At 44.4% G+C, this 20,326-nt stretch overlaps 1 protein-coding gene across 3 annotated transcripts in view; it reads right to left on the reverse strand.

The window, feature by feature from the left end:
* The window catches only part of NEK7 (NIMA related kinase 7), an 83,607-nt gene that overhangs the window by 58,089 nt on the left and 5,192 nt on the right, over positions 1-20,326 (reverse strand). For 2 of the 3 annotated variants that reach the window (XM_075422312.1, XM_075422314.1), the window contains exon 2: positions 8,356-8,440. In XM_075422312.1, the coding sequence (XP_075278427.1) occupies positions 8,356-8,412 (57 nt within the window). In that variant the 5' untranslated portion in view covers positions 8,413-8,440. Of the gene's footprint in view, positions 1-8,355; positions 8,441-11,806; positions 11,897-20,326 lie in introns of those variants that run through there. The other variant, XM_075422313.1, reaches the window with a different exon arrangement.

Below are 20,326 nucleotides of genomic sequence, written 5' to 3' on the forward strand. Positions count from 1 at the left end.
ATACATATAATGAAGCAATAAAGTTTCTTTACAACCCAAACTTATCCAAGACAACCAGCTCAAAATATGACTGCAAAGCCTTGCATATGATTCTTAGTTTTCCACCCTGGCACTCAGCACTAGCATCCCAAGGCTAGTGATCAGAAATGTAATGCGAAATACAACCCTCAAGACAGAAAATCATGATTTTTAAATTAGCTGTTACAATACAGGAGAAAGATCTACATAATACCATGGAAAAAACTTCCTTGAAAAGTTAAGCTGACTGGTCAGTCACCATCAGAAAGAAAAGCAGATGTTTTCAGCAAAAGCATTTGAATGACACAGAAAACAAAGTTTCACTACTTAGGTCTACTGTGTGCACACTGAATACCGCATAGAGCTCTGACCCCTCTTTTGCTTCGAATACAGGGGAACTAGAAAACAAAGAATAGCAATGCTGAGCAGAGATATGCAATCTCTTCCGTATAAGAAAGACTTGATAAACTTTTTTTTTTCCCCCCTTAAACAGGAGAAAAATAACAAAACACTCCCCCTACCCCCCCAAAAAAACACAACAAAAAAAACCACAACAAAAACAACCCACAAACAGTAAGGGATATAGGCTGCCTTTGGTTTACCAGGTCTAGTAACAGTCTTTTTATTTTCTTCAGATTCTAAACAGCTCCCATTCAGCTCTTCAGGAAGTTCTAGAATTTGAAGTCTAGAATTTGAATACTACTAATCTATATTTTCGTACCTCTTTGCATAATCGTTTTTACAATATGTAAGAGGTTTGGGAGTACTTGGACAACTGCATTTTCAAATAGTCCTTGTGATATAATGAAGTAACGGGTTATGACAGACATTTCAGGCACTGAATTCCAAAGACAAACCAAGCTTCTAATGGCACGAAGTCTAGCTGGAGGCCAGTAACTAGCAGTGTGCCTCTGGGGTCAATACTGGGTCCACTCCTGCTCAACATTTTCATTAAGGAGCTGGATGATAGGGCAAAGTGTATGCTCAGCAAGTCTGCTGATGACACAAAACTGGGAGGAGTGGCTGATGTGCCAGGGGGTCATGCTGCCATCCAGATGGACCTCGACAGACTGGAGAAAAGGAATGACAGAAACCTCATGCAATTCAACACTGGGAATTGCAAAGCCCTGCACCTGGGCAGCAATAATCCCATGCACCAGTACATGCTCGGCTGCAACCTGCTAGAAAACAGCGTTAGAGGCCAGACCCTGGGGGTCCTGGTGGCCACCAAGCTGAACACAGGCCAGCAATGTGCCCTTGTGGCAAAGAACACGGCTGGTGTCGGGGTCTGCATTAGGAGTAATGTCACCAGCAGGTCGAGGGAGGTGGTCCTTCCCCTCTGCTCAGCACTGTCGAGGCCACCCCTGGAGCACTGCGCCTCCTTCCAGGCCACTCACACATACTGGAGAGAGTCCAGCAGAAGGCCACTAATTGTCAGGGCACTGGAACACCTCTCATATGAGGAACGGCTGAGAGCACTGGGAACATCCAGCCTAGAGAAGATAAGGTTCAGGGGGGATCAACAATGTGTACAAATACAGAATCACAGAATGGTAGGGGTTGGAAGGGACCTCTGTGGGTCATCTAGTCCAACCCTCCTGCTGAAGCAGGGTCACCTACAGCAGGCTGCACAGGACCTTGTCCAGGCGGGTCTTGAATATCTCCAAAGAAGGAGACTCCACAACCTCCCTGGGCAGCCTGTTCCAGGGCTCCATCACCCTCAGAGGAAAGAAGATCTTCCTCATGTTCAGACGGAACTTCCTCTGCTTCAATTTGTGCCCATTGCCCCTTGTCCTGTCACTGGGCACCACTGAAAAGAGCTTGGCCCCATCCTCCTGACACCCACCCTTCAGATATTTGTAAGTATATATTAGGTCCCCTCGCAGCCTTCTCTTCTTCAGGCTGAACAAGCCCAGCTCCCTCAGCCTTTCTTCATAGGAGAGATGCTCCAGTCCCCTCATCATCCTTGTAGCCCTCCGCTGGACTCTCTCCAGTAGCTCCTCATCTTTCTTGAACTGGGGAGCCCAGAACTGGACACAGTACTCCAGATGAGGTCTCACTAGGGCAGTGTAGAGGGGAAGGAGAACCTCACTCGACCTGCTGGCCACATTCTTCTTGATGCACCCCAGGATCCCATTGGCCTTCTTGGCAGCCAGAGCACACTGCTGGCTCATGGTTAACCTGTCGTCCACCAGGACACCCAGGTCCCTCTCCACAGAGCTGCTCTCCAGCAGGTCCGCCCCAAGCCTGTACTGATGCATGGGGTTGTTCCTCCCCAGGTGCAGGACCCTGCATTTGCCTTTGTTGAACCTCATCAGGTTCCTCTCTGCCCAACTTTCCAGCCTGTCCAGGTCACGCTGAATGGTGGCAGCACAGCCTGCTGGTGTTATCTACCACACCTCCCAGTTTTGTGTCATCAGCAAACTTGCTGAGGGTACATTCTAACTCTTCATCCAGGTCGCTGATGAAGTTAAACAAGACTGGGCCCAGTACTGACCCCTGGGGGACACCACTAGTTACCATTCTCCAACTAGACTCAGCGCCGCTGATGACAGCCCTCCGAGTTCTGCCATTCAGCCAGTTCTCAATCCAGTTCACCCACCACTCGTCTAGCCCATACTTCCTCAGCTTCCCTAGGAGGATATTATGGGAGACTGTGTCGAAAGCCTTGCTGAAGTCGAGGTAGACAACATCCACGGCTCTCCCTTCGTCTACCCAGCCAGTCATGTCATCGTAGAAAGCTATCAGATTGGTCAGGCATGATTTCCCCTTGGTGAATCCGTGCTGACTACTCCTGATAACCTTCTTTTCCTCCACTTGCTTGATGATGGCCTCCAGGATAAGCTGCTCCATCACCTTTCCCGGGATGGAGGTGAGGCTGACCGGCCTGTAGTTCCCTGGGTCCTCCTTCTTGCCCTTTTTGAAGATTGGAGTGACATTGGCCTTTCTCCAGTCCTTGGGCACCTCTCCTGTCCTCCAGGACCTCTCAAAGATGATGGAGAGTGGCTCAGCAATGACATCCGCCTGCTCCCTCAGCACTCGTGGGTGCATTCCATCGGGGCCCATGGATTTGTGGACATCCAGATCGCTTAAGCGATCCCTCACACAGTCCTCCTCGACCAAGGGAAAGTCATCCTCTCTGTAGGCTTCTTCTCTTACCTCCGGGGCCTGGGATTCCCGAGGGCCAGTCTTAGCACTGAAGACTGAAGCAAAGAAGGCATTCAGTAGCTCTGCCTTCTCCGCATCCTCCGTCACCAGGACACCCGCCTCATTCAGCAGTGGCCCCATATTGTCCCTAGCCTTCCTTTTGCTGCTGATGTAGTTGAAGAAGCCCTTCTTGTTGTTTTTGACATCCCTTGCCAGCTTCAATTCCAGGTGGGCTCTGGCCTTCCTCGTTGCATCCCTGCACGCTCTGACCACATTCCTGTACTCTTCCCAAGTGACCTGCCCCTCCTTCCACATTCCATGGACCTTTCTCTTCTGCCTGATCTCCACTAGAAGCTCCTTGTTTAACCATGCAGGTCTCCTGCCTCCTTTGCTAGATTTCTTTCTCAGGGGGATGCACCGCTCCTGAGCATGGAGGAAGTGTCGTTTAGAGAGCGACCAGCACTCTTGGATCCCCCTGCCTTCGAGAGCCCTGGCCCACGGGATTCCTCCCAGTAGCTACTTGAAGAGGGCAAAGTCAGCCCTCCTGAGGTCCAAGGTTTTGATCCTGCTTATCGCCCTGCTTCCTCCACGCAGGATCCTGAACTCAACCATTTCATGGTCACTGCAGCCGAGTCTACCTCCGACCTTCACATCCTCCACCAGTCCCTCCTTGTTTGTTAATACAAGGTCCAGCAGAGCGCCTTTCCTTGTTGGTTCCTCTACCACTTGCATCAGAAAGTTATCATCGATGCTCTGTAGGAACCTCCTGGATTGCGCCTGCCTAGCTGTGTGGTCTTCCCAGCTGATGTCAGCGTGGTTGAAGTCCCCCATGAGAACCAGGGCCTGTGACTGTGAGGCTGCTTGCAGCTGCCTGTAGAAGGCCTCACCAATTTCCTCCTCCTGGTCAGGTGGCCTGTAGTACACACCCACCGTAATGTCACCCATATGAGCCTGTCCCTTAATTCCAACCCACAAGCTCTTAACTCCTTCCTCATTTGCCCCCAGGTAAGCTCAATGCATTCCAGTTGCTCCCTCACATATAGAGCAACTCCACCACCTCTCCTTGTTGGCCTGTCTTTCCTAAAGAGTTTGTAGCCATCCATGATAGCATGCCAGTCATGCGAGTTGTCCCACCACGTTTCTGCGATGGCAACCAAATCGTAGCCATTCTGCTGTATAATGGCTTCCAGCTCCTCCTGTTTATTGCCCATGCTATGTGCATTGGTATAGACACACTTGAGCTGGGCTGTCAATCTCACCCCTGACCCTGGCACGCCAAGCCTAGGCTCATCCCTAGTGAGCTGGGCGATGTCCCCTTCCCCCTTCGAACCTAGTTTAAAGCCCTCTCAATGAGCCCCGCCAGCTCATGGACAAGAATCCTTTTTCCCCTTTGAGACAGCTGCGATGCACCTGTCGCCAGCAGTCCCAGTGCTGTGTACACCTCCCCGTGATCAAGGAAGCCAAAATTTGACCGATGGCACCAGTCCCTGAGCCACCTGTTAACCAGTGAAGTTTTCCTGCCCCTTTCAGTGCTGTTCTCTGCCACTGATGGGATGGAGGAAAACACCACCTGCGCCCCTGATCCCTCAACCAGTCGCCCCAGTGCCCTGAAGTCCCTTTTGATGGCCTTGGGACTTCTCTCTGCTATGACGTCCCCGCCAACCTGCACTACCAAGAGGGGGTAATAATCAGAAGGCCGCACCAGACCAGGGAGTTTCTTCGCAACATCCCTAACCCGGGCCCCAGGGAGGCAGCAGACTTCCCTGTGGGATGGGTCCGGTCGGCAGATCGGGCCCTCTGTTCCCCTCAGAAGGGAATCACCTATGACAATGACCCTCCTTTTTTTCTTAGCCGAGGCAGTCGTAATTCTTGGGGCTGTCTGACTTGTCCTGGGCAACCCCCTGGATGGAGCTTCACCTTCACCCACTTCCTCTGTGGCCAGTCCCTCACATTCCAGAGCCCCATATCTGTTGCTTAAGAGCAACTGGGCAGGTGAGGGAGGCCGGGGGTAGATTCGCTTGCCACCCCGAGCAGGGACCCGTTTCCATTCCCCCCCATCTCTTAGGTCCCCTCTTTCTGCTCGGTGGCAAGAGGGTAGGGGGTTCTCTGCTTTTCGTGGAGCCACCTCCTGCTGCCGCTGCCTCAGGGAGGGTAGGGTGCGGCTCCACCAGTCGATCTCTCTCTCACACTCCCGGATGCTCCTCAACCTCTCCACTTCCTCTTTCAGCTCTGCCACCAGGCTGAGCAGGTCATTCACCGGCTCTCACCGAACACAGCCGTTGTCTCTGCTGTCCTCTGGTACGAGCGCCAGGCTCAGGCACTCCCTGCAGCCAGAGACCTGGACACCCGCCTTCTTGCGTGGGGCCTCCGTCTGGGTCCCCACACTCCTTCTAGCAACAGTTTTACCACGGGTGGTAACCATGGCTAGAATATCTCCTGGATGGGCGATTCCCACTACTTGAGCAGCCAGGAGGGGGACTGAACCCTGCCCGCTCGAACTGCCGCGCAAACCGCTGCGCTGCTCCCCGGCTGCTGCGCGGCCTCTGTTTGCCGGCTCTGCTCGCCCGCGCGCCCTGGGGGCTGCTCTTACACGTGAGGGGGTTTGGCCGCTGTCACACTCGACTCCGTCCCCGCTGAGTCAGAGCTGCCGCTCGTTGGCACCTCCCGCTTTCCCGCTCGGGGGGGGGGGGGGGGGGGGGGGAGGCTGGGGTCTCCTCTCTCTCGGCGCTTTTTGCCGCCTCGCCGCTGCGGTTTTGCCACTGGAGAAAGGGTCCCTCGGCGCGAGCCTCTGCTCCAGAGCCCTTCACCTTCAGTAGCTGCAGGGAGGGTGTTAAAAGACAGAGCCAGGCTCTCTTCAGTGGTGCCCAGTGACAGGACAAGCGGCCATGGTTACAGACGAAAACACAGTTCCTTCTGCACATCAGCAAACACATTTTTACCGTGGGTGTGACTGAGCCCTGGCACAGGTTGCCCAGAGAGGTTGTGGAGTCTCCCTCCTCGGGGATATTCAAAAGTTGCCTGGACATGGTGCTGGGAAACCTGCTCTAGGAGACCCTGCTCGAGCAGGAGGGCTTATGCCCTCCAGAGCTTCCTTCCAACCTCAACTACTGTGTGATTTTGTGAAATGGTGTTTTCAAACTAATTGGGACTAAGCCATTATACTGCTTGGCTAAATATTTTCATGCTCCTCATCAACAGCTCTCAGTGATTAGAGTAATTTAATTTGCTACAAACAGGAGTATATGTTTAGACAATATAATGACCAAGAGAATTAGAATAGATTCACAGGCGTATCAAAACCTGATGCACAATTCTTCAGGAATTTATAATTTATTACCTCACCTCTTGCTCATAACCTGCTGTACTTTCAATTTCAGTTCTTGCTTCTCCCACATGTATCAGCAATTAGTACAGCAACCTCTTTTCCTTGCTAGTTTCCACCATAAGCATGCTCCATTAGCAGAGAAATCCATAATAATTAAAGTATGTATCTGGCTCACATGAAAAACCAATCTGGATTAACAAGATGAGAATGTCACTGAATATTTTGGTGTTACTCTGGCAATATTACTACCAGAGCATGTTTGCTAGCCTCCACTCCTTATCCCTTGAACTGCAAAACAGTCAATATACTGATGCAGGTACAGCTGAGATCCACAAACCCAAAATCTTCTGTCTCAAGAAAAATAAAACCACAAAAATCATGCTTAATGCAGTTTACACAGTAACTTATTAAAAAAAAAAAGAATAATGACAAACCGATTATGAAAATGCTTGACAGTTACCAAAAGCTGAGAATAAACATCAGTTTCTTCTTTTGTAGAAAATGTCTAGTTGATTACAGCAGTATTGCATTTAGGTCTGTCCTTAGTTTACCACAGAGGAAACTGGATACCTGTAGACGAGCCATATTACTTGGAACAGTAAAACTAGAATCATATTTTACTAGTGCGAATTCATAAACTGAATTGGTAGGTTAGAGTAATATTTCTAAAATTGAACCAGTCCTCAAAAAGTTGATTCTGTGAATCAGAAACAGGTACTCAAATACTCAGAAGATAGATGAGAAAACAGGAAACCTGTTTGTAGTAAGCAAACAGAAAACATAGGAAGGTTTCTCAGCATTACAGAAACCTTACTGAGCCATGTTCTACTTTCTCTGTAGTCACGAAAAAAAAAAAACAAACACCCCACTGTGGTAATAACGGGTATCCCTTATGGTATTCCTAATATAAAATTTAAGTATTTTGTATGTTTGCTTTGAAATTACAAATGTATATTCTCAAAATATCTGTATGCTTAGCTATATATTAATCTAAAATTTCTAACTATTTTGCATTGGTATAAACATTATTAAATCCAGATTTATTTTTTTAATCACAAAGCTATAATGAAAACACTGGAGCTAACAAACACTGGTTACTATAAATTTACTAAATTTCACAAGCTAGAATCCACCTTAGTTTCTGTAAAATAAAGGGCACAAATTGCCCTATCACCTAGGCTGCTAACAAAAAACTTACAAAATTTAGATTCCAGCTTTTACTTTGGAATGGCCACCAAAGTAAATATTTTTAGGGTATTCCTCTACAGACTCTTGCACTCCCTTCAAAGAATTACCTCCTTAAAATGTCAAAAAGCAATATCGCACTACTATCTTTTATCAGATAATATTTATTCTTTGTTTCACACCATCAACACACATCCAAAGATTAAATTTCTTATTTATCTTCTTTCTAACAGAACTACAGCTACTGGGAATTTCTCTTGCCCGGTTTCAACAGGTAATGGCACTAATTCATACAGTATCACTATCAGGAGGTGTAAGAAGAGAAAGCTGAAGGTATCAGTCTGAAATAAGTATGGTAATTCTGACAGAATTTCAAACATGTAGTGTTTAATGGCTCACCATTCCTCAGGAAAACAACTGCCTTCATCTTTGCTTTCTACTCCCACTCTAACTCCAAACCTTCAAAGTTGGTGAAGCAGCAGGAGGCAAAAATGAAACGTAATTAATTTCTCTGAACTATAGGACTGATGTTCAGTTAATTTCAAGATCACAGGAATACATTCTATCTGTTTACAGCTTCTTTGTCCCCACAAGCAATAATGTTTTCCAATTTCTCTCTTATTCTATTTAAGAAACTACAGCATCCACTCTTGAGTAACTGTTTAAAACAAAAAAAATACCTGTGGCTGAAATGGTGGAGCAGTAGGCCCCTGCATGCCTTGTGACTGTTCATCCATTCTATCACGTAGAAGTGTCCCTTATGTCCTGAAAAGAGAAACACAGTCATTAGACTTTAACTCAGTCTGTGTTTATGATCAAGGAACATCAGCAGAAGAACTGAAGAATTCATTTTCTCATTCGCATGCTTGAGTTTAGTAATATTTAACTATTCCAGCCCTGCACTGTTTTGGGAACGAAATTTTCTTATGTTTAGCTATTCTACAAAATGAAAATCATTACACACATCTGAACTTAATATTAAAAGATATGTATTAAACTACTTGAGCAAGACAAATGGCTCTGTCTGATGAGAGAAAGGCAGCAGGGCATAAGCAATCCAGGAGGTTGCTGGGCTGCACTGATGATAACTTCCTTCTCCCAGTGATGAGGAGCCCACAAGGACAGATGCTATGCTGGACCTTGTTCTCACCAACAAGGAGGGGCTGGTGGGGAATGAGAAACTCAAGGGCAGCCTGGGCTGCAGTGATCATGAAATAGTGGTGTTCAGGATCCTTAGGGCAACAAGGAGGGTGCACAGCAAGCTCACTACCCTGGACTTCAGGAGAGCAGGCTTTGGACTCTTCAGGGACCTGCTCGGTAGAGTACCATGGGACAAGGCCCTGGAGGGAAGAGGGGCCCAAGCTGGTTGATATTCAAGGATCACCTCCTCCAAGTTCACGAACAATGCATCCTGACAAAGAGGAAGTCAGGCAAAAACGCCAGGAGGCCTGCATGGATAAACAAGGAGCTCCTGGACAAACTCAAGCACAGAAAGGAAACCTATAGAGGGTGGCAGCAAGGACAGGTAGCCTGGGAGGAATACAGAGAAACTGTCCGAGCAGCCAGGGATCAGGTTAGGAAAGCTAAAACCCTGATAGAATCAAATCTAGCCAGCAACCTCAAGGGCAACACAAAAAGCTTCTGCAGGTATGTCGGTGACAAAAGGAAGACAAGGGACAATGTGGGCCCTCTCCGGAAGGAAACAGGAGACCTGGTGACCTGGGATATTGAGAAAGCTGAGGTACTCGGTGACTTTTTTTGCCTCAGTCTTCACTGGCAAGTGCTCCAGCCATACCACACAAGTTGCAGACAGCAAAGGCAGGGACTGGGAGAATGAAGAACCATCCACTGCAGAAGATAGGTTCAAGGCCATCTATGGAACCTGAAGGTGCACAAGTCCATGAGACCTGATGAGGTGCATCTGCGGGTCCTGAGGGAACTGGCAGACAAAGTTGCTAAGCCACTATCCATCATATTTGAGAAGTCATGGCAGTCCAGTGAACTTTTCCAGTGATTGGAAAAGGGGAAGCATAACCTCCATTTTTAAAAAGCATAAAAAGGAAGACCCGGGTAACTATAGGCCAGTCAGCCTCATCTCTGTGCCCAGCAAGATCATGGAGCAGATCCTCCTGGAAACTACACTCAGGAGACGACTGGTGACAGTCAACATGGCTTCATTCAGGGCAAATCATGCCTGACAAATTTGGTGGCCTTCTATGACGGGATTACTGCGTTGCTGGATAAGTGAAGAGCAACTGATGTAATCTACCTGGACTTGAGCATAGCATTTGACACTGTCCTGCGTGACACCCTTGTCTCTAAATTGGCAAGACATGGATTTGATGGATGGACCACTTGGTGGATAAGGAATTGGCTGGATGGTCGCACTCAAAGAACTGCGGTGAACAGCTCAATGTCCACTTGGAGACCAGTGACGAGTGGTGTTCCTCAGGGGTCAGTACTGGGACCAGTGCTATTCAACATCTTTGTCAGCAACATGGACAGTGGGACTGAGTGCACCCTCAACATGTTTGTCAATTACACCAAGCTGTGTGGTGCAGTCGACACGCTGGAGGGAAGGGATGCAATGCAGAGGGGCCTTAACAGGCTTGAGAGGTGGGCCTGTGCAAACCTCATGGAGTTCAACAAGGCCAAGTGCAAGGTCCTACGTAGGGGTGGGGGCAATCCCAAGCACAAATACAGGCTGGGCAGAGAATGGATTGAGAGCAGCCCTGAGTAGAAGGGCTTAGGGATGCTGGCTGATGAGAAGCTAAACATGACCCGGCAATGTGCGCTTGCAGCCCAGAAGGCCAACCACATCCTTGGCTGCACCAAAAGCAGTGTGGCCAGCAGGGCGAGGGAGGTGATTCTGCCCCTCTGCTCTGATTAGACCCCACCTGAAGTCTTGTGTCCAGTTCTGGAGCCCTTGGCACAGGGAAGACATAGACCTGTTGTAGCAGCGCCAGAGGAGGCCACAAAAATGATCAGAGGAATGTGTTGGGGTCGATGTAGCTTGAGAATTAGCACAACTAGGCTGCTTAAGCAAAACAGCATAACTGAACAGGCTGCTGGAAAAGACAGCTAAGAACAGCCATTGAGAAAGTTCTGATAGTGCACATGGTGTGGGTTAGCAAAAACAAGATGTCTTCAAGGACGTGGAGGCAGTCTGTTGCTACTGGCGTTAGTGCATAGTTACCAATCATAAGGGAATGTGGGGCGTGTGAACAGCGTGTGATTCATGTCTGTAGCCTTTCCGAATAAGCGTGATCGCGTGTACAGATATGGAAAATGTACATAACCGCACAAGCAGAATAATAAAGGAACCGACTGTGCATCATATCAGTGTGTGTGTGAGAGTCGTTCCTGTCCTTGCACAGATGCTGAAACTCGGCAGGAATGGAACACCCCTCCTATGAGGAAAGGCTGAGAGAGTTGGGGCTGTTCAGCCTGGAGAAGAGAAGGCTCTGCGGAGACCTTATTACAGCCTTCCAGTACCTGAAGAGACCTACAAGAGAGCTGGAGAAGGACTTTTCACAAGGGCATGTAGGGACAGGACAAGCAGTAATGGCTTTAAACTGAAAGAGGGTAGATTTTGATTAGATATAGGCAAGAAATTCTTTATTCTGAGGGTGGTGAGGCCCTGGCGCCGGTTGCCCAGAGAAGCTGTGGATGCCCCTGCCCTGGAAGCATTCAAGGCCAGGTTGGATGGGGCTTTGAGCAACCTGGTCTAGTGGAAGGGGTCCCTGCCCACGGCAGGGGGGTTGGAACGAGATGTTATATAATATGGCTTCCAACCCAAACCATTCTATGATTCTATAAAAGCTGCTATAATCACTCCATTATTCTTCAGAGGCACCAGTCACTTGTTTAACTACATACATGTCTGCTGGCCAGTACCTTAGACCTATGGGCAGCAGCTGAAATAGCAGATGAGCAGAAGAGCTGTAACTGCTGCATGCATACTGCTTATGTTGCGTTAATTTATCTGTAGATTTTAGTGAGTATGCAAGAGTAGTTCCATCTAAATAGAAAAAAAAGATAAACATGTACAATCATTACATTCTGACAAACTAGCTAAGAGGGCTTTGAAATACCATACTAGGAGCACAGCCTCTATTCCCAACTACGAACCTCTCATATCCCATCAACAGGATGGGAGGAAAGATGCCTGCCAGCTTCCCAAGATAGAGACAAGGCTTTGACCAGTAATAAGGGTTGCAAAATGTGAAGAATCATTACTAGAAGAACAAGAGAGACAGAAATGTAAATGCTGAAGAGACTTTTTTCTCAGCTAAGCGAATCCTTTCTTAGGCTACATGACATTTTGCAGAGAGGGAGCAGGTGCAGTACCCAGTTTTATCGGTGCCTAGGAGGGCCATCTCTATTCCACTGAAGGAAAAGTTCACTGGCAGCAAACAATGAAATAAACTTTTACACAAATAAGAGGCAAACTCTGAACACCCCTTTCATCACACAAACACGAGGTGTCTCTGCCTATTACCTGGTCAAACCTGCCAAGGCCTTCAGAGGAACAAGAGTCACGTGTCTGACTGGAAAAATACTCTTGCTTTTCAATTTATTTATTTATTTTCTATTTTCCTGCTCCAAACTCTGAAAGTTCTAGAGATGGTTTGATATAAGACACTTTCTGATACCTCTTAATCTTTAACATTAAGAAATTTCCTACGATAAATTTATTCTGATCAATCTATACACTTTAAATACTGCAAACTGCAAACATGCCTTTCTGCACACAGAGCTACTTATGTTTTATAAATCTTTCTTTAGAATTAGTATGTAAAAACTTCTCAAATAGCATTTAACTTCAGCATGAAAGCATACAACCTGCTATCTCTGTTAAAACACACACAAAATAAGTCTTCCCAGTAATTACTTTAGAGAGTATTAAAAATGTTAGTGGAAATAGCTGTCAAGAGAAAGCCACAAATCTTAGAAATTTTTCAAAGTCCACTGCAAAATATTTAAGAAACTAACAAACAGTTTGTCTTCACAGTACTGTCATCATTCTTACACCATCACTGTGATAACATTACTAATAGATAAAATAATCACAAAGCAGCTTCGCAAAGTCTCTGAATATACTGCCCTAGAGTACTAAACAGCGGATTGGATACACAGCACAAATCATTAGTGATCTGCTTTCACTCCCCCCTTTAAAGCAGTCACCCCACACCATTCCAGTACCCCTAGCTATTCATAACACCAAACCACAGCCATCCTCCACAGCGATGAAGCGTCCCAAGGGCTTTGCCCTCCTATGCTTAGTACTCCTGCATAAAGCACACAGTTTGGGAGTTTCTGCTGTTTTGTCCGAGTATTAGCTGTAATAAACCTAAAGACAAAAGAAATCTGAAAAAGCAATTTCAGGCAGGTCCGGGGAGGGGAGGCAGAATCAATTATCAAACTGAAGTGAGAGGCAGAGAGGAGGTAGGAACTGCGCAAAGATTTCTAATACTGTCAGAATGGGCATGGCGAGAAAAGAGGAAACAGCTGGCGGATACATGCTGCACACCACTGGCTAGGCAATCTTTTAGCCAGCCCTAGGACACCAATATTGACACTTCTTGCAAGTTCTACGTCATCTCCCATACAACCTCCCCACCAAGGTGCGAAATTAACAAAAGAGCACTGAAAATTAAGCTATTGTCACAAAACTGCACCTAAATTCTCCAGTTAGATTCACAGAGGTTCATGCAGTTGTGACAAATTCTCAGGGAGGAATGCATGGAAATCTTAAGGAATTTTCTGATAATTTCTTGCTATAGAGATCTTTCCATCACTGCCAAGAAGCCAAGAATTCTTTTCTGAAGTGCTCTTTTGAAGAGCCTTTATAAGAAATTTAATCTTCTCAGCAGCACTAATATTTCTACCAAAAGTTTTGGAGTGTGTTTTACTACTATTTTTACATATTGAAGACTGCTGACCATCTAACACACCAATAGATAATTCCTACAGGTCACAAACACTTGATCCAAAATACTTCGGGAAAAGAAGTAAATACAAAACTCTTTATCCTCTATTGCAGACATTTATCCAAAGTCAACACAATCTAAGCTGAAACGTTTAGATGCTGTGTGTTGAGACAGGAACTACACAACCCATTCACCTTGCCTGAATGGTCAGAGGCACTGACCGGAAGAGTTTGAGAATCTGTGTGTCTTTTTATTTTTTAGCTTGGCAGAAGAGTAGAAAGGGGAAAAACTGTATCATTACCACTGCCAGTGGCTCTGCCCTCTGTGGTTTGTTTCTACAAGAAAAGCAAGTAAACTAAAGCGGTAACAAATATGTTCTACCACAGGAAGCATGGAAGATTTATTAACTTGTGGATTTGTTGTTGTTTATGCAGAAGAAAGGCAAAGATGTGTATTTTCTATCCATATATGGAACTTCTTTTATTTTTTAAACTTGTTTTTGTCTTTGAAGACTGCATGATGGATTCACATTTTAGAGTAATCTGGCATTTTGATCATACAAAATGCCAAGGATGCAAAAAAACACCAAGGATGTAAAATGAATCTTTTGTACTGTTTGTCAACATAAGCAAGAATTGGATTTTGCTGCTTGAAGACTGTTATCACAGTGAGGCATGCCTTTCACCTTGATAATCAACTCCAGAGGTCAAAGCATAGTGGTATAATATTTATCATCTTTAAATTTATATTGAGGCAATAATTATTACTCTTCCAAAGATGGTCTTCAAGTACTAATTTATGGTGAAAAGACACTAAAAATACTGCTAAAGAGTCATCACTTGTTCAAAACCAAAAAGCAAATACAAAACTCATTTAAATGTGACATGTCTATCACCTCTTTAAACAAGCCTCCTTCTGCAAATCCATCACCATGATACACACTGGTTCACGTAAAACAGACAACAGATGAAGAGAGAGGCGAGCCAACTACACCACCACCCCCCAAAACTTTCAAAGTGCCAAACACAACTCACGTTTTTAAATGCTCTCACACTGATCACGTAGGAGGAAAGGACTCCTTGCCTTCACCATATCACTTGCAAAGATAGGAACAATGAAAGACTCCCTGAATCATTTATCTTGCAAAGATTACTTTCATCATTTTGAAGATGAAAATACTTTGGATTCAGACCAAACTGTACACAACAGTGATCATCGGAACACAAGCATATACCCTAAATATTATACTTTAATTATGGGTAATAATACTTTGCAGGAATGAGAAGACTTTTTGTTAAATATTAGTGCTTTAAATCTTTGTCTTTTTCAGCTGATCAAAACAGTAGATCGTACACATAAAGGATGCAGGAAGAAGTGCCTCAGAATACAGACAACACAACCATGTTTTCATTTGAAATGGCAATTGCATAGCAAATCCCATAATTGATACTATTTACTCCACGCACTGAGTCCACCATACAGCAAAAGAATGTTAAATCCTCACCATTAAGCTAGACTATCAAACTGCAACTGCCTGAATGGGAGTAACACCTTTTCCTTTCTTCATACACAGGCCTCACCGTCCTTACTCACGTCCTTAGTGCCCACCTGTCAAAGCTCTCCAATACCTGCCCATGCATCTAAAGATCAGGCAAAGACACAAAGCAGCCCAAAATGCCAGGGTGCACTCCTACACCCCAACAGATGCTCACATCCCAGTCAGCAGTCAGCGTTCCAGGCGGTTTCCACCAGCCTGCTAGAGGAGAGGTGGGACTACCCACAGCTCTGTTAGTGAAATCAGAGCAGAGGACCTACTCCTGAACAGGAACCAGAGCTCACTGCTGACATTTCACTGGAATATATTTTAAAACAACATTTTTAAAACAAACAAAAAAAAAAAACCTGGGAAAAACTTCAAATCCTTGTGACTTTTAGTCTTGCAACTAAGTCTTTATAAACATGATCAAATTATTTCAGGAGAAAAACCTTACATGCACTGCCTAATCACATGAAACATGCTTTTTAAACACTAGTTTCACAGCTCAAAGTCCATAAACCATTCACGTTGAAATGCATTTCACAGTATTCAGACAATGTTATTGCTTTAACGGATGGCAGTTCCACAACAACAGAAAAATACAATTCATTCCTGTAGAAAACATCATGAATAGTCTCAATGATACCGTTTCCATTAGCTACATGCTATGCAATTCTTTGTTAATTTTGGATCTTAAGTAGGGACATTCAATAATCAATGTCAAAGAAGAAACAGTTATACTGTAAAAAAAAAGTATATACTTATAAGAATATTCAGAGTGTAACTACTCCTCATAATTGCTATGACAGAGAAACATGAAGTTGCATGTTCAAAACGTGCTGATCAGGCACACGGTCATTTTAGTTGCTGTTCACAAAGGACAGAATGTACTATGTTTACTTCTGAATTACACTGTCAATTAAGGCAGGTGGTTTTAGCTTTTACTATAACCACTATTTTAGTTACGTTAGAGCCAAGGCCCTCCAGAAACTACTATCCATTTAACACCCTACATATTCCTTACTTTTTGGTGTCAAGTTAAGATTCTTTAGTATGTAGCACAGATTTAAAATGACAAATTTTAGATGCCTAAACTGCTCAGCTGTGATTACTAACTAAATTCTAAGATGAGGATCATCCTCAACTGAGAAAACACAAACATATATTAATAATATTAATTAGTTTCCATATAAGCATGCAGGCTAAAGGAATATTCCCATTTGTTTATATCACACTGACTCTCAGCTACTCAAAGGCACAATTCAAACCTAGGTAGAACATCCAAATAGTCACCCTGGCTGAAAGCAAAGAAACTGTGCTCTGGAAACCAGGGGTTAGATTTCCAAATGCATTACCAAATGTCCAAACACAACTGCCCAGCCCACCACACAAGTGCTAGTCCCAGCAGTTTATACCAGGAAGTCCAATCGCAGCTCTGCTCTCCATCACCTGGAGAGCCACACTGACGTACCCGCAACCCTCAGCTCCCAGACCAAAGCCACATACCTTCTGGGAGGATAAAAACCTTCAGACCCAGCAATAACAGCTTGGCCCTTAAGCTTGATGTGAGCAGATTAAGAAACAGCCATCCTACTGGTTTATAAAACATACTGCCTTAACAGTCACTTGCTACGGCAAAGGGCTGGCCATTTGGAGGGAAGGGGCTTGCTGGTCAAACCTGGCCCACACACTGTCATGTCACCAACACTGATGAACCCTCTGCAGCACCCACTCAATGCTGGCACCCAGGCTGCAGTTTACAAACCTTCAAAGTGATTTTAAAAGCAGGGGCTCAGGACACACACGGGGAAGATCCTGGATGAAGCAAGAGAATGTTGGCAGCTGTAAACTAAGCATCCCGACTTTATTGTTCACGTTACGTTAAATGACTGCACAGCTACGAGTTGTCCAAAGAGATGGGAAGTCAGCAGTCACGTCCAATACAGCAAACCAACTTGGAATCTAAATCTACTGTAATTCTTTAACATTAAAATGCAATTTTTTCATGGTGCTCTGCATAAACCATTGAACAGGAGAAACACATCAGTTTTGATGGCATAATAAAAACATTTTACTTGCAAAGTGAAAGTCACTTCAGTTTCATACATAATATTTTTAGTGCATTCATAAAGACCAGGAAATACTTGGAAAACACCCCGCACACAGCACCCCAAAAGCAGTTCTCAGAACGCTGACATGTCCAAAGCCTTTCCACACTTCCTGTATCTCATTATCTCCAAAAAGCACAAGAAAATCAATACTCCCAGCAGTTTACCTAAAACTCTGCTCTCTTACTTCAAAGTGGTCTTGTTGCAGTTTCCCCTCCAGAACAAAATGTAACTGGAAAGACGAAATTCAGCTGGGTTGGAGTTTAAGTGCTAAAATACATTTCAAGAAGTTACTCATCCATCTTTACACCACCAGCATTCCAAACTCCATATTTAATATGGGTATATTTAACTTGAGCAGCAAGAGATTCTAATTTGAAAAAACAAATTTCCAAATAATAGGAATGACAACACAGGACATGCATAGTGTCTTTTCAGTAAATTATTCCTGACTAACGCAGACCATTCAAATGATATCTGGTTAAATACATCCACATTATTATGCCACCCATTCATACAGTTATACACTCAGCTTAAAGACAGCATCAGAAGTGACGAAATAATGCTGAAACACTTTAAATGTTTAAAAATAAAAGCCAATCAGTGCCTTTCCATAAACCATCATGATACATAACCAGTCATGCTCCTGCCCAGCCCACATTGTCTATTTCTCAAAAACACTAAACTTTTTACTGGCCTGTTGTTCATCACAAATTACAAGAAACATACAACTGACAATGTAATGTTGTCAATAAAGTATTACAGTGAGTTATTTAATTCATAGTGTACTGCAATGTTCCTGGTTATTTAAACTACTCATTCATTCAACAAACAACTAATTACCACACTAGTTTATTTTTCTCACTCTGTGAATAGCTAAATTAGATGTATGCATTAACAAAGTGAAATGCATTTAAGCTGACACGAACAAGACATTTGAGACCTTAACTGGCAAAGCATAAAGCAAACTCAAGACTGGAAGACCAAGTTAATCATTAGCACAGTAAAATATGCCATTTATCCCAATTAGTATACATACATATACACACATACGTTAAATACATATGCATAATAATATATAAATATGTACACACCTATACATGTGCCTATGCATATTTATAGAATATACATGCATACCCGTGTGTGTACACACATAATATTTACTATTAGCGGTCAGTGGTAAAAATGAAATATTTGCTTCACATTGCATTTTTTACATTCTAGAAGACTTTTTTTTTATATTCTCATTTGTAAAATTCTCTGCAGAAGCATCTACATCAGAGAAAAGTTGTATTTTCAACTTTTAAAGCACTGAAAATGATTGAATACAGATACATATACAGAAGTAGGATTAGCCTCAATTTTAGAAACAGCTTCTAAATGCCTTTAATTTTTTAATACACTACCAGATCCATACTCCCCACGGGATGGTAGGATCTTCTTCCCCTCTGTAGGGACAGCCTTGAACATGGACAACACAAATTCTCAGCACCTGTTAATGTACAAGTGGCCATCATCTATCTATATGGAAATAACTAATACTGAACTTTTCAACAAACTTACGTCCAAATTCCATGCTCATGGGTGGTCCAGTCAAAGAAGCCAAAAAACACACAGATAGTTAAGCTGAGTTAAGAGTTAGTTTTAGCAAGAGCAGAAGTAACCATACACAGAAAAAAAATCTACTTACAAAAGAGCAAGGGAATACACTAAGAGCTCGTATGCAATTTTCTCATCCATTCATCCCGATTTATCAGGCATATTTTCATTCCAATCCTGAAACACACATGCCAGTCACTGTCATTCCCCAACTACTAAGAGTTCACTCTCTGTCAGGGCTGTCTGACTAGAAGATGAAAGTCCAAGCTCTCCTGCTTCACAAGTCTGCTTCGCTTCCTCTTCATTCATTTGCACAATTTAAGAAGTTGTATTTTATTTACTTCTCCCTCTCCATTTCAATTATGTCACTCAAGTAGATTGCTTATCTTGCAAGGTGCTCCCAAAGGCTTGTGCATGCACTGACTTGCCCTTTTTTGAACTGTTTGTTATTTTATACAAACTGAAGAAGAAACAAGAACTGAAACTGCTCTGGCAGCAGGCTTCTGCTTTTTCATTTACCTTCTGTTCACCTGGAGAGAAATTTGATAACCCATTTCTTCATCCTGAATAGCCAGTTATAAAGGACATAGGTGGATCACGATCATGTCGCAGTGAAAAGTTTTGCAGGGAATGAAGTATCATATCGAACCATGATACTATCAAGAAAGCAAATCCTCTGCCCACATCGCAGTCCGTTGTGCTGCTGCCTCTGTAAGGATGCGGTTCTGAGACAGCCTGAACTGATTATGTGATGCTGCTGCTTCCCCTGCCTTCAGCCACGCCTTCCAGACCCTCTTGCTTCCCACGGCGTTCCCGCGGCTACCTAGACTTCTGGTAAGGTAACTGAAGCTGGCTGAAAACCAACCTTGACAAAAAGCCCCTTTTTTCCAGTTCAGTTGCCTGAATCGTTCCATCACAGAGACAAGGACAGAACTGTGATGGCAAAAGGTAGAGGGGAAGATCTAGCTGGGGGTAGAGCAGCCCTAACTTAGACCAGTCAAACCTATCGTCAAATTACATCTCTAACGTGAAGTCGTGCAAGCTAATCTAGTAGCTCAGTGACACCACAGGTCTTGCTTAGTCTTCCTTTCTCTGCCACATGATCCCACGAGGCCATCTTGAACTCTCTGCACCTTTTGCTGAGCTGATTTAATTCCCTAATGCAGCTGGGTTTACATTCAGCAAGCAGCAAGCTGAATCAATGCATATGGGAGCCTGTTGAATGTCAGAGTAGGGGAAATTCAAAGACAGGAGACATAGGAAGGGGACCCTAGAAGAAACAGAACCTCTCCCTCCTGCCAACTCCCTCCTAGGCGCACTAGTACATTACCTCACATTTCATTTTACTTCATCCTCAGGTAGGGATGCTAACAATTACTTAAACTCAAAATAGCTATAACAGGAAGGCAAGAGCCAGCATACGGAGAAGGCAATTTATTCAACACCAAGCCAAGAGTTTTGTCAGCAAAATACT

Source organism: Opisthocomus hoazin, chromosome 6 (assembly GCF_030867145.1).
Source record: "Opisthocomus hoazin isolate bOpiHoa1 chromosome 6, bOpiHoa1.hap1, whole genome shotgun sequence".
NCBI classification, from domain to species: Eukaryota; Metazoa; Chordata; class Aves; order Opisthocomiformes; family Opisthocomidae; genus Opisthocomus; species Opisthocomus hoazin.